Raw genomic sequence first — 14,920 nt, 5'->3', positions numbered from 1 at the left:
GATTTTGAAACAGTATATATGCACTGGCAAGGACAAAAAAAAGTCATTATTAAAATTATCGAGACAGTTCTTCCCCTGAGCTGGATTAGAAGCCTGACTTCACCATGGACAGTTGTATGCTCTGGGTTTTCTCAGAACCTCAGAGTCTTCTTCTGTAGAAGGAGAGTCGTAACATCCACCTGTTGGTTGCTGTGTTCATTACAGGTGGGAGCACGTTAAGAACCTTATTCCGTGCCCAGCTATGGCCCTCTATGGACAAGCAATGGCCACTGACACCAGACCTTCCTATTGCACGGGCCCCGCAGTCGAGCTGTTTCACAGGCGTCCTTGTCCGAAAGAAATGACTTAAAATTGTTTTGAATCCCTCTTCCCCTGATAGTTTCCTTGTGGCAGGGTTGCTTACCAGAGGTCTGACCAAAAAATGACCTAGGATTGTAACTTAATCAGGCATTTTCATAATACATCAGGGAATGCTGTTTTCAGTGCAGTGCTGGCATTCGGGGAAAAGGAGTGATTCAGGCAGGTATCGTTTCCATCCTCAAAGCAGGAGGAATGGGTGGTGCTTTCTGCCTGGGACACCTTCATGGCCCGGCCCCTTGTCCTTCCTTAACGAGTTTCTCAGACATGCAGTGTTTCACTGTGAAGCCAGTGATGAGCCTGCCACCCAGCTATAAGGACAAACCAGTTCCGGAGCAGATCTTAAAGTAAGTGGGGTTTGGGGGCGGGGGGTTGCCTGTTTTAAAAAACATTATCTTGGGGCGCCTTGGTGGCTTAGTGGGTTAAGCTGCTGCCTTCGGCTCAGGTCGTGATCCTGGGGTCCTGGGATCGAGTCCTACGTCGGGCTCCTTGCTTGGCAGGGAGCCTGCTTCTCTCTCTGCCTCTCCCTGCCACCCTGCCTGCTTGTACACGCTCGCTCTGTGTCTCTCTCTCTCTTTCTGAGACAAATAAATAAATAAAAATCTTTAAAAAAACATTTTCTCTCTAACGTACTTTATCTAGAAGTATATCAGAATCCAAGCTTTAGGGCTTTAAAACCAAAGCCTTAAACTCATGTGGAAGACCTTCTGTTGCTTCAGCCCTTTGGGATTGCTATAGAAGGACCCCACAGACTAGTTGGCTTAGAAACAACACATTTATTTCTCACAGTTCTGGAGGCCAGGGAAGTCCAAGGTCAGGTGGCAGCAGATCTGGTGTCTGGTGAGGACCTGGCTCCTGATTCACAGACACTTCTCACTGTGTCCTCACCCGCAGAAAGGGTGACAGAGCTCCCCCGGGTCTCTTTTATAAAGGCACTCATCCCATTCGTGAGGGCCCCACCCTTGTGACCTCTGCACCTGCCACAGACACGACTTCCTGATCCCATCACACTGGGGGACAGGATTTCCACATTGGCATTCAGACCACAGTAGCCCTTTATTTGTATTTTCAGTGTAAAGTAAGAGCTTTGTGACTCAAAAGGCATTTGGGAGCTTTGTGGGTCTTTTTTAGGCAGACAGGAAAATCAGGAATTTCACTGTGAGATTTCAGAGCTCCTCGATCTTCCTTCTGCTCAGAAGCACTCACTGAGGAGTGGCTGACTTCACCTTGCCTGGTGGGGTGGGGTCCCCAGTGACCAAAGGCCTCATTTCTTTTTTCCTGAGCAGCTAAAATGCTAGTAGGATTGATACAATTGGGATTAAAAAAACACAAATGAAATCACAAACATGGATTATAAATACATAGACCTTTTTAGGTAGTGAGCTGTGGAATGGATTTATAAATAAGAAAAATGAGCAATAAAATCAAATTGTGCACCTCCTCTAGCCTTCTCTGTGGAGACAGTTCGGAGGTCGCTTAGTGGCTAAGACTCAGGCTGTGTAAGAGGTGGCCCAGGGTTTTATTGAAATCTGACCGAGGACTGCCCATTCTAAGAGACCAGCTACAGCACGGTGGCCATGTCTTTCTCCAGCTACTACAGAGCTAATGAAGTGCAGCAGTTCAGATATTCCAGGCCATTCCGGAAAGGAGAGAAGGATCCAGACAATGAATTTGCTGTGAGTCCACCCCCTTTGCCCTCTAAAACAAGGTAAAGTAAGCTTTCCAACTAACCAGTGCAGATCACAGAAACAATGGCAGCCGTAGGGACACAGGACAGAGGTGCTGCGCACTTCCCACTGGAGAGCAGCCGGTCTCAGTGGAGAACCCGAGACTGGAGCCCCTCCCCCCAAGACTGGGCTCTGCTCTTCACTCCAGGGTTGCTGCTGAGCTTCACATGTCCCCTCTGAGGGGTGAGAGGGCCCAAGCAGATGATCCCTTGCGGTTTTAAACCTCCAGCATCCTCAAAATAATAGCCCATTTGCCAAGGAAGCATTTGGAAATAGAATCTCCCTGACCTCAACCAGGGAGCATTGCCGAGTTGCCTGGGAACTAACATTTCCGATTTTCCTTCCACCAGACCATGTGGATCGAAAGGACCACGTATACAACTGCGTACACATTTCCTGGGATTCTCAAGTGGTTTGAAGTCAAACAAATTTCAACGGTGAGTCATTTGAAATGGGAACTCAGAAAATTCTTTGTGTCTCCAGATATAATAAGAGCCTTTGTTAAGCCCTCCTCCAGTTCTCACCAGCTTGGCCAGCCTCCTCTGGCCAATTTTGTTTTCCAAAAGAGAAATAAAAGCCATGCTTGTCTAATAGAACTCCTTTGTATAACTGATGTTACAACACCAACCCTAAAGGTTACTCGCAGTCAATGACTCTTTTATGATCAAATGAATCTCGTCTCCTCATGATCCTGCCAGTACACCAAACCATTTTCGGAATGTCTCCTTTGAGTGTGCTGTCAGTCACATTCTCTCCCAGAACGTTTCCTCTTCTTTCATTCGTGGCTAATCCCATCACCGGTCATCCCAGATAATTCCTTCTCCGTCCTTCCCCAAAGCTGCCCCTTTTACCTTTTTAATATTTATTTAATAGTTTTTAATAAATAGTATTTAATAGTTATTAAATAGTTGTTTTCTTTATTTCCAGATCTCCTATTATTATACCCCATTTTAGTACCTCATTCATCTCTGGTGGATGCCACGGAAAAAGCCCCTTCGTTGGCCGCCTGCCTTGGCCTTCACAGGCCTGTTTTCCTCACAGTTCCACAGAGAGTTTCACAGTGGAAAAATGACCATCTTCTTATGCTTAGAACCTTGCCGTGGCTCCCCAGTACCCAGAGCATAAAGTCTTTGTTCCTTAGCAGGTTCATACAAAATCCTCGTGACTCAGCTCTGCCACCCCATTTCCTATGGAATCTTCTAGAACTAAACTCATTCCATGTTATTTCTACCCTCCATGACAGTGGGGCATTTTTTTTGCCCGAAATGCTACTTCTCAACCTAACTACCTCCCATCGAAATTCATTTTAGTAACAGCTTCACTTGGAAGCCATGTCTGAAGCTCCCAAGGAGAGTTAGATGACCTTTCCCTGTGCCTCGCTGCAACAAGTTCCTCCCGTGCTTATGTGTCTTGAGACCCCACTATAAAACCGTAGGCTCCTCCCAACCACAAATTATATCCTAGTCACTTTTGTGACTTTGGAGCATAGCACAGTACTTGGCAGGTAACACACTTTAAAGAAATAGGTCTTGAACAGATCTGAACTGAAATCTGATGTGTTCCATACCACTAGTAATAAGTTGTTACTTTTCAAGTACGAGTATGATTTTCTTGGACAGAGACTTTTGGCATCAAGGCTGCAGTAGGCAGTCATGCTGGCTGGCAATGGGTAAAATGAAGAAGGCGATTTTTCTTGAAACCTGGCTTTGAAGATGTTTCCACAGGAGTCGCTCTTTTCTGAATCTGTATTGAATCTTCTTTATTTTCATCCAAAATTCAACTTGAATATTCTAGTACATCCTCTTATTTCCGACTTCTTTGAACCACAGAAGGTGACTTATGTATGGTCTGAATGTATGGCTTCCAAAACCATTTTCCTTTTCTCATGGAAGAAGCATCAGGCCTCTTGCTAAGAAACATTCTGGGAGCTGCAGAAATATCTGGGATCAGATAACCTGTTACTCTCTTGTCATTGAGCTTTTAAAAAATCTCCGAGGAAGCTCTGCCTAGAAATCAACATTACGGCAGCTCCAATTTTTTTTTTTTCCAAAATTTCTATAGACCCTTGGTACCAAGAAAGAATCACTGTGAGAGGTATAATTTTGGGGTCACCATTGTACTTCCTAAGGAGATTTTAAGTTGCTTATTTTGCAACTTAGCAAAACAAATTTCAGTAAGTATGGTATCCAAATAAATATAACCTTGACAAGCAAAACTTCACTCTTTTATAGCTTGGTGAGAATTTTATACCTTTTAAAAGAGAATGCTTTTAATTTTCTTTCCATCTTTCCTGTGAGCTCACAAAATGCCCTTCCTCTTCCTTGTCTTCTGTCGCAGGAGGAAATCAGTCCCCTGGAGAATGCCATAGAAACCATGGAGCTCACCAATGAGAAGATCAGCAACTGTGTTCAGCAGCATGCCTGGGACCGAGCCCTCTCTGTGCATCCCCTCTCCATGCTGCTCAGTGGCATCGTAGACCCGGCTGTCATGGGGGGCTACTCCAACTATGAAAAGGTGAATCCCGTGTGTCTCCATGCCTCGCCAGTGATTTCATTTGTTACAGCTTCTCTGAGACATTTTTTCACTCCGCCCCCTTTACAAATGGGCAAATGAAGTTAATGAAAAGCGTGTCCTTGACCTCACACCTCCTAGAGACCCTCAGCAGCCCAGACAAGGTCAGGTCACTGACAGGGTCAGGTCACAGCCCGGTAAGGAGTCACTGAGAGATCAGTCTCATATACCTCATCTGGTTGGTTTACCCGCTATTCCCTCTCCCACTTCCTCTCTCCCCTGAGAGGTGGAGAGCGTACAGGTGGACCCAGAACTGAGGGTGCTCCAGAGGTGAAGAAGCGTCTAGGAGAGGCCAAGCTGTATTCTAGTTAAAATGAGCTTCTAGGAACGCCCACCCCTACTTGGTGCGCTGTAGGTTGTTTGGATAAACGCTGGCCCTGGCTGCACAGTGACATTAGTTCAACAAAGTGTTGTATCTTTTCTTCTGGAAAAACAGGAAAAGAGTGCTCACCAGATGCGAATCCATTGCTTAGGGTTTGGATGTGGCATCATTTAAAATGGAGGTAATGGGGGGGCACCTGGGTGGCTCAGCCAGTGAAGCGTCTGCCTTCAGCTCAGGCCGTGATCACTGCGTCCTGGGATCGATCGGGTTCCCTGCTGAGCAGGGAGTGTGCTTTTCCCTCTCACTCACTCTCCCTCTGTGGTCTCCCTCCTTCTCTTTCTCTCTCTCTCAAATAAATAAGGTTTATTTAAAGGTTTTAGAAAAATAAAACCTTTAAAAAAATAAAAATAAAATGGAAGTAATGTATACAGTAGGTAAAATTCAGTTAAGTGCAGTTAATTGAGGCAGGAGTTTTCATTGTTCAGCTGTTTTCAGTGGCTAAGTAATTTTGGAGTCTTCTTGCTGAATCTAAATCAACATTTGGCTGCTGCACCCTGTGGGGTAGCCTGGAGAGAGTGAAAGTGAAGGAGGTGGGCAGGAGGAGTGAGTGGACATTCAATGGGCCGATTCTCTTATTCCCATTTGTACACCAAGGCCCAAGAAGACCAGGGGCACTAGAATCAGCCACGCCAGCGACCCATTCCTGCTTCCCACCGGCCGCTGTGTGCCCTTGGGTGAGATACTTCACCTCTCTGAGCGCCAGGCTTCATACCTGAAAAAAGTGAGGAAAGTACCTAGCACACAGGGGTGGCTGGTAGCTGAGGAAAGCATTATTTGTGGAGGGGCCACCACGGAAAGCTTGCCATTTAGCTGAGCCTTGCTGAGGATGGGTTTTCTTCTCCCTCCTCTTCTCTTGGAGCCAAACACAACTGAGCAGGGCACCCAGTGCTCTGTGACTGCGGCTGTAACCATTTTTCCAACAACCATTGTACCTTCTTCAGGCTTATGACCCTCAGCGCCTGGGCTAGGAGTCCACTGGAGGCCACATCTAGTATGCCCATGCCAAGTGTCAGTAATAATCTCCAGTGTCATCACAAAATTCAGTGCAAAACTAGGCTCCAGAATATAATACTTTTTTTACATTGTAATAATTTTGGTGTGTGTTTTTTCATATAATCTAAGCTATCTAGTACTAATTTTCATGTGTTTTTCCAAGTGTATTTTTTCTTTCTTTCTTTCTTTCCTTCTTTCTTTCTTTCTTTCTTTCTTTCTTTCTTTTTTTTTTTTTACAGAATACCCCTTAACTCAAATTCAGATATGTCAATATCTGTGAATAGTATGTAATTTCATATGAAGGTTTCCCAATGTCATTGTTTTCTTACTGAAATTTTTTGAAAAGGGAAAGTAGGGTATGTAAACTAATAAATTTCAAGACCTTTAGCTTAAAATAGTAGTTTTTACTTTTTTTTTTTAAGATTTTATTTATTTATTTGACAGCACAAATAGGCAGAGAGACAGGGAGAGAGAGGAGGAAGCAGGCTCCCTGCTGAGCAGAGAGCCTGATGCGATGCGGGGCTCAATCCCAGGACTGTGAGATCATGCCTAAGCCGAAGGCAGAGGCTTTAACCCACTGAGCCACCCAGGTACCCCAGTAGTTTTTACTTTTAATTAACATGTATGAGTTTGTGTATTTCTAAACATAAGAGAAAGGTAAACTCATTGATCACCAATGTTCCCCAGTGCAATTAATTGGGGAATTCATCATCACCTACCTATATCGGTGACCTGTCTTTAAATCATGGCCCAGCCGGGTGGCTCAGTGGGTTAAAGCCTCTGCCTTTGACTCAGGTCATGATCCCAGGGTCCTGGGATTGAGTCCTGCATCAGGCTCTCTGCTCAGCAGGGAGTCTGCTGCCCCCACTCTCTCTCTGCCAGCCTCTCTGCCTACTTGTGATCTCTGTCAAATAAATAAGTAAAATCTTTAAAAAATTAAAAATCATGGCCCGAGTGACAGGAACCCAAGAACTGGTTGCTGTAATTCATCAGCCTCTTTCCGTTACAAGGCAGGACCCTCCTAAAAAAATTGAATTTCAGAGCACTTGGCTCCTCAGTTTCTTGACTAAACCAATGTTTGGGGAATTTCAGTGCATTTTATTTTACATCAAAAACATTTTTTAGGGGCGCCTGGGTGGCTCAGTGGGTTAAGCCGCTGCCTTCGGCTCAGGTCATGATCTCAGAGTCCTGGGATCGAGTCCCACATCGGGCTCTCTGCTCAGCGGGGAGCCTGCTTCCTCCTCTCTCTCTCTGCCTGCCTCTCTGCCTACTTGTGATCTCTCTCTGTCAAATAAATAAAATCTTTAAAAAAAAAAACATTTTTTAACTTTTGAAGATTTAAACTGCTTATATTTAGAAGGTAAAGGCAGATGGAGATTTATGCATAGGACTTTTCCCCTCATTTCTCTCTAACCCTCAATCTGGCCGGAGGAAGCGCTGTCCGGATGTGCTGTCCTGCTTCCTGTTTGTGAAACTCGGCCCCGCAGGCCCGCATGTATTTGTATCCCTCCTCGTGTTCATTCACTGGGGCTTCCAGAACAAAGGCACACACAGGGTAGCTGAAAACAGTGGAAATAGATTGCCTCACAGTCCTGGAGCCCAGGAGCCTGAAATCCAGGTGTCAGCAGGGTTGATTTCCTCAGCGGGCTGTGAGGAAGGATCTGGTCCTTCCTCTCTCCCAATTTCCAAGGGGTTGCTGCAACCTTTGGCGCATATTCCTAGACTTATAGACCATGTTCTCCTTGTGCCTCTTCACAGTGTGTTCTCCCTGTGTCTGAACTTCCCCTTTCTATAAGGACTTCAAATATACTGAATCGGACACCTGGGTGGCTCAGTAGGTTAAACATCTGCCTTTGGCTCAGGTTGTGATTCCAGGGTCCTGGGACTGAGCCCTGAGCCCTATGTTGGGCTCCCTGCTGAACCTGCTTCTCCCTCTCCCTCTGCCCCTCCCCCCACTCATGCTCACTCCCTGGCTTTGAAATGAGTAGATAAATCTTTTAAAAATACATTTATAAAACATTTTCACTTCAATATCTCATGTTGTCCTCAAAACAGCCTTTTGGATAAATGAGTAATAAGAAAGCCAACTTTACTTAATACAGGAAAAAAATGTGATACAGCCTATAACAGATAATAGAGCAGGAAAACTTGTCCATATACAGCCTGCTGATTTTTTGCTTTTTCCTTATTATAATATCTGTACACTTAATCTAATAAATAACCTTTAGATACTGTCAGTGGCCTTAGTCCTTTGAGAAAGTTACTTCACTGAATGTCATGAGTTAATTGGTTTGGGGTGTGTGTGTATGTGTGTGTGTGTGTGTGTGTATGTGTGTGTGTGTGGTGGTTGTGGAGAAGGTACTGTGATTAGGCATTGCACGGTTCCAGAAAGACCACAAAATAGCACAGACCTTTAGAATTGTTCACGGTGGCATGAGGGCTGTCCAGGAAAGGGGTGAGTATTCACTTAGTCGTTCCAAGTTTAGCAGAGGGAACAGAATACATTTTTCACCCTTTCAGGCTCCCCTCTCCTCCCTCGAGGGTCAGTACACAGATAGGAACGTGTTCTAATTAACACTCGCATGTGCTCCCCTTTTAGGCTTTTTTTACAGAAAAGTACTTGCAGGAGCATCCCGAAGACCAGGAGAAGATTGAGCTGCTGAAGCGACTGATAGCGCTGCAGGTGGGCGTCCTGGGAGGGGTGCGGCCAAACAGGCTTCCGCAGCCCAACGCCAGCATATTCCTTAGGGCTTAAATCCACAAGCCCACTTTTAGGGTGTTTTGTTTTGTTCTGTTTTGTAACCTTTGGAATCACAGTCTGTCTCATTGTTTGGCCGAGTGACCCTGGGAATAGCGTTCTGTTGGACTCTGCATGCCAAGAGGGACCTTCCTAGAGAAGAGACTTGAGTCCCCAAATCGGATCCAGCCGAGACATGTTGGCCTCGGTCTCTCTCTCTCGCGCGCGCGCGCGCTATTTCAGTGAACAGTGGGACAAAAGGCAGCCGTCCAATTCAGCCTCAACTTTAAAACTAGCAACTGCTCAGCCACAGAGAAGCCCCCGGGCTCAGGTCTTGGCTGGCAGCGCTTCCCCAGTTTAGGGCCTGCTTGCCTCCTGTGTATTTCTCTGTGTCCTTGACCCAAGGGCGTCCAGTGCCCCCGCCCCTCACGGAGAAGTAGCATTCTCACGTGGTATGTGTTGTGTCTGCCAGTTTACCTGTCTCCCCCACCCATCCTTCCCCAGCCTCCACATCTGAAGGATCCCTCTTCCTAAACCGTATTTCCTTCCTGCCACACCCTTTTCTCCAGATGCCTCTGTTGACGGAGGGGATCCGCATCCACGGGGAGAAGCTCACAGAGCAGCTAAAGCCGCTTCATGACCGCTTGTCTTCTTGTTTCCGGGAACTCAAGGAGAAAGTGGAGAAGCTCTACGGTGTTATAACCCTGGTAGGCTCTAAGTGGCCGGTTGGCTTTTTCGGTCTCTTTGACTTTTTTTATATTGAGGAGTTTTTCATGAGTCAGAATAACAGAGGCAGGGCATGGAAATGCTGGGGGCCGGGAGGAGAGGACATGGCGCGCTTTCGGTGACCTTCTGACGCTGATATGCTGCATAGGGGTTCTTGGACTTGAGTGACTATCCAAACCATCTGGAAGGTTTGTGAAAACACAGATTGCTGGGCCCCCGCTCCAGAGTTGCCGATAGGAACTCTGGTGGCCTGAGGGTTGGCCTTTCTTACATGCTCCGGGGAGCCAGGCTGGGGATGTGCTGAGGCCGCTGCTCTGGGCCCTCAGTGCGTGCGTGCTACCCTACTAGCAGCTGGGGCGTTCCTGCTCCCAGACCTGGTTATTCCTGTCCTGTCTGGCCCAGTTCTGTGTTTTTCCTAGTCTTTATTTTTCATTTTGATAAGAAGTTTCCACCATTGACACCTTTGAAGGGGAGAAAGAATGGCGGTGAAGTGCGTTTCACAATGCATGTATAGCTAATTTCATCATTTTTTCTAACAGTTCCAACACATTTCTCCCAGTGACGGTTGTCTCTTTCCTGAGAGGTTGGATGGGTTGGTGCGTGCGCTCCATGACCTTTTCTCTCTGGCGCCTGGCTGGCTCAGTTGTAAGAGCATGCAACTCTTGATTTTGGGGTCATGAGTTCGAGCCACATTGGGCATAAAATATGCCCACGTTAATAAAAAGTAACCCTTTCTCTCCAACAGTGGATTGAATGTTTGGATCTAGCTTCATTTTTCATTTTTCTTTTTTTTTTTTTTTTTTAAGACTTATTTATTTGAGAGAGAGCACACACACATGTGTGCACGCATGGGGAGAGGCAGAGGAAGAGGGAGAGAGCAAGAGAAGCAGAGTGCAAAGCGTGAGACAGGGCTGGGGTCCATGACCCTAAGGGCATGACCTGAGCCAAAACCAAGGGTCAGATGCTGAACTGAACCCCAGGTGCCCCATTTCTGCTCTTTTTAATAGGAGTTCACCTTGCTTTCTAGCTGTCTCACTCTTGAATCCCTGATTATCAAATTCTTTCTTTGGACCAAAGCCCTGAATTTCCTTTCATGTCCTCCTGCCCCGCATCCCACACCTCCATCTTCACTCCCTTTGCCTCCGGAGTATCTTTGTGATCATTGCTTCTAACCAGGTCCTCAGGCATGTCTAACCTCCTGACCTACTGCCAGTTAAGAGCTTTTTCCAAGGAACATTTGTCTCTACACAGTTTCTGATGGAAAGACTGTGATGTTCACCTAATGACTGGTTTTTATGAGATCCAGGCCAGTGTTTCCATGTAGATTTGGTACGGTGGCCTACTGGGGCAGTCTTGTGGAGACATGTCTAATGAAAGTAGATCGCTGTTCCTTTACTTCTTAAGATTTACCATTCACTTCTTAAGCATCAGGTCTATAGTTTGAATCTAAAGCTTTCTATTCAGCCAGCATTCTGGGTTTTTTAGTGGCTGAAAGAAGCTAAAGTGGAGAAGCAGACCGAGGGTTTTGCAGTTCTGTTGGGGGTGATGAACAGCTTGCTTTTCCTCTCTTATGTGACTGGCTGCAAATTAGGGGGAATTTTTCTCTAGTCTTAACAAGGTAGGCTTAACCTAGCTGTGTTCATAATTAAGAACAGTAGGAGTTTCAGTATTTAACAAGTGAGGCAGCAGTGGGTACCCGCCAGTACAAACAGCACCGGCCACAAGTGGAGGGGGCGTGAGCCAGTGTATGGGCCAAGTCCCAGGCCAGCTCACCGTGAGATACTGTGTGTCCTTCAGCCGCCCACCTTGACTGAGAGGAAGCAGAGCCGCACGGGGTCTATCGTACTACCCTACATCATGTCATCCACGCTGCGGAGATTGTCCGTCACCTCAGTGACTTCCTCGGTCATTTCCACCTCTTCTAACTCATCCGATAATGCTCCTTCCAGACCAGGATCTGATGGGTAAGGGTTCAATTTTTAATTGCTGGGAAGAGGGGAGGGCAGGTTGTCTCCTCACTACCCTTTGCCTTGTGTCACCAAAGGAGCCTTGATTCATGTGGACACATCACCCTCATAAGGGCAGTGATTCAGAATATGTGATGCTTATTCTCTGGATCATTCTCATTGTCTTCCTCATGAGGAATATCATGATTTACATAATAATAATAGTTATGACAGATGGGATCATAATCCCCCATCATCCTGTCACATCCTGTCACCCACCCTCTCGCGTCTGATTTTTTTTATCTGAATTGATTTTCAAAAGTAATTTTAAAATTTATACTTATTCTGTAAATAGGTAATATAATTACATGATACAAAATTCCGAGATACAAAAGAGATCACTCATGAAAAATGACCCATTATTGGTCCTTGACTCCTACCTTACCAGCACCCCTCTGTGGAGGCAAACGATGTTAGCCTTCAGGTTCTTGGTGCCTTTCCAACAGCTCTTCATACATATGCAAGCAATACCTAAATATGTATTCTTCCTCACACTTTCTTTTTTGTATGAATGGAAACGTAATAATTCTTTAGCTTGCTTTTTTAACTTACTATGTCTTGAAAATCATTCCACTTCAGAATGTCAAGAGCCTCCTCTTTCCTTTGAGCTGCAGACATCTTGTGATATGGCTGCGCCCTGACACGTTCCACGGTTGCCTATTGGTGGATGTTTAGTTGACATCAGCCTTTAGCTGTCACAGCAGGGTGGCAGGACAGAAGCTTAAAAACAACGTGTTCTGTAAATATACAAGTATATCCAAATGAGGAAAATTCCAGAAGTGAAATTGCTTTGTCAAACATTTATAGTTGCAGTTTTCGAAATTATTCCTAGACTGACTTCTGTAGACATTATACCAATTTAGAGTCCTGTCAGCAACATAGAAGGGTTCCTCGTCACCCGCACACCCCAAATTGTGCATTATTAGCCTTTTTAATTTTCGCCAATCTGATAGGTGGAGAGTATTTTCGTGGTATAGGGTTTCATTTTGGTTTGGTTTTATTTCTCTTGTTTTGTGTGAATCTGAGCTTCTTTGCATTCTTTAGTAGCTGTTTGTATTTTATGTTCTGCAAACTATGGTGAAGTATTTTGGGTACATGTTTCTGCTGCGTTTGCTCTGTCTGTAATATTAGTTGAAATACATCCTCCAGTTTCTCCTCTGTCTTTTGACTTTGCTTCTCATTTTTTATTTAGTTCTGCTGATTTTTTTAAATGCAGTCCAATAAATTAATGCTGTATTTCATGACTTCTGGATTTTATATTATGATTAAAGGCCTTCCCTACTCTAAGGCTGCAAATAACTAATTTTAGAGTTTCACTATTCACCACTAAATCTGATTCTTTGAAATTTATGAGTATAAAATGTGAGGTATAAAGTCAACTTTTTTTTTTAGCCACATAACTACTCAGTTTTCCCTGTAACATTTAGTGAGCAAACCATCTTTTCTCTACTGATTTGAAATGTCAGCCTCATTATAAAATCAAGTTCCTGTATGTCTATAATCTATTTGCAGACTCCCTGCGCCCCACCATTTCTTTGATCTCCCTGGGTGTTCATGCACTAGTGCTCTGTGGTTTTTAACTACTGTAGATTTTAAAGGCTTTTCTTTCTTAGTTATCCTTTTCAGAATTTATCTGGCTACTTTTACTCATTGCTCACTTGTGGATTCACTTGTCTGGAATCTTACTGCTATTTTTACTGGGATCATGTGAAACTTCTGGACTAACTTTGGGAGGACTGATGGCTTTTTTATGTCGAACCTTTTTTGCCAAAAACATGGGCTGCCTTCTCATGTGCTCAAATTTAAGATATTTTGAAGGACTGAATTTGTAGTTGTGTTCTTTCTGTTTAAAAATACTGTTTGAAAACAGTATTTTGCTAATATATACTTAATCTGTGTACACGTAGAAATTTTTCAAAGTACTAGAAGCTTAAAAGAAAGATACTTATCACATCACTCAGAAGTAACCACTGTTAAGGTTTAGTTATAGAATAAGAAAAGCATATATACATTTTATAGAATTGGAAAAGCGTCGTAGGTACCATTTTGTGACCTGCTGTTTAATTTAATATACACGATGAATATTTTTTTTTCTTTAGAGAGAGGGCGCGTGTGAGCAGGGGAGGGACAGAGGGAGAGAGAGAATCCTCAAGCAGACTTCCCACCGAGTGCAGAGCCCTGTGCGGGTCTCTGTCTCACGCCCCTGCGATCATGACCTGAGCTGAAATCAAGTTGACACTTAACCGACTGAGCCACCCAGGTGCCCTAATTATCATTTTTGATGGCTATTTATACCATTGCATCCTACAAATGTGCCATAATTAAGCCTTCTCTTACTATCGAATATTTAAGCCGTGTCATTATTTCTGGACAGGTAATCATCAAAGTTCATTATGAATTTCATATGAAATCATTTAGCTTCTCTCAATATAAAATGCAGTTTTATTGTTAAGAATTGTACTGAGCATATGTGTACAGATAGCTTTCCAGTTATTTAGGATACATTCTCATATCCTTTCTTGAGCTCTTTTGGTTAAGACCAGGTATAGGATATATTTTCTAGAAGCATACATGCTGTAGTCAGAGGACGAAATTCATTACAGTTCTGATGTCAAACAGTCCACAATATGCAGTGCCACGTGCAATAGGAGGACTGGGTATTTGCACTATTTTTAATCCTTAGCATAATTAATATTAGATAGTCCTTAGTTCACTTATTTTTCTCTTTTTATTTTTTATTTCTTTATTAAGAATAAATACTGTTTTTTCTTTCTTTATTAAGAGATCCTACCTACTCTATGGAAAGCATAAAAGTTCTGTTCAGTAAGACTCTTCTTAAATCACTGGTCTCATTCAAAAAAAGAAAAGGTTTGACACAGCTGTTGAGCATTAGGGCACCATGATTGCTGACAGGGCAGTAAGCAGAGAACCGGTGAGCGGGGCCCTCTTCATACCGCGACCCCGGCAAGGTGGGTTATTGACCTTGCCCAAATTTCCTCAGTGAGTAGGAAGCCATTGATACTATTTCCTAACGTTATTTAAGATGTTTCTTTAAGGCATCTGAAACTGATTACCAACTAATGACCCCGAGCCTCCCATTCCCAGTGTCATGTCACAATATTCATGAATACTTTCATGATGATCATTAGGGGTGCCATCGGTTAAGGGCCAGTTCTTTATCAGAGGGAAGCAGAACATATCCATCCTATCTGGCAAATGGTAGACCAAGGCACAGAAAGAGAATTACTTTTTAAAACACAGCTCTTTGTGTTAAGAGAAACCAGAAGGCCAACTAAGTAGAACACCAGCAAAGTTGGGGCCCCAGAACAAAATTGTTTAGAAAAAAACTAATCTTTGGTATTTCAGGAAAATCACTGAAGTAATCATTATAAGAAAAAAATGACACGACCCTGGGGGAACC

At 44.2% G+C, this 14,920-nt stretch overlaps 1 protein-coding gene across 2 annotated transcripts in view; it reads left to right on the top strand.

Moving 5' to 3' along the window:
- The window catches only part of DOCK5 (dedicator of cytokinesis 5), a 214,033-nt gene that overhangs the window by 188,444 nt on the left and 10,669 nt on the right, over nt 1-14,920 (top strand). For both annotated transcript variants that reach the window (XM_082729217.1, XM_082729216.1), the window contains exons 42-48: nt 623-704; nt 1,949-2,033; nt 2,435-2,521; nt 4,422-4,598; nt 8,630-8,713; nt 9,337-9,474; nt 11,291-11,457. In XM_082729217.1, the coding sequence (XP_082585343.1) occupies nt 623-704; nt 1,949-2,033; nt 2,435-2,521; nt 4,422-4,598; nt 8,630-8,713; nt 9,337-9,474; nt 11,291-11,457 (820 nt within the window). The remainder of the gene's footprint in view (nt 1-622; nt 705-1,948; nt 2,034-2,434; nt 2,522-4,421; nt 4,599-8,629; nt 8,714-9,336; nt 9,475-11,290; nt 11,458-14,920) is intronic.

This window comes from Mustela nivalis (genome assembly GCF_964662115.1).
Source record: "Mustela nivalis genome assembly, chromosome: 4".
NCBI lineage: Eukaryota > Metazoa > Chordata > Mammalia > Carnivora > Mustelidae > Mustela > Mustela nivalis.
Note: the sequence above shows the minus strand (reverse complement) of the source record. Positions and strands in the feature narration are given on the sequence as shown.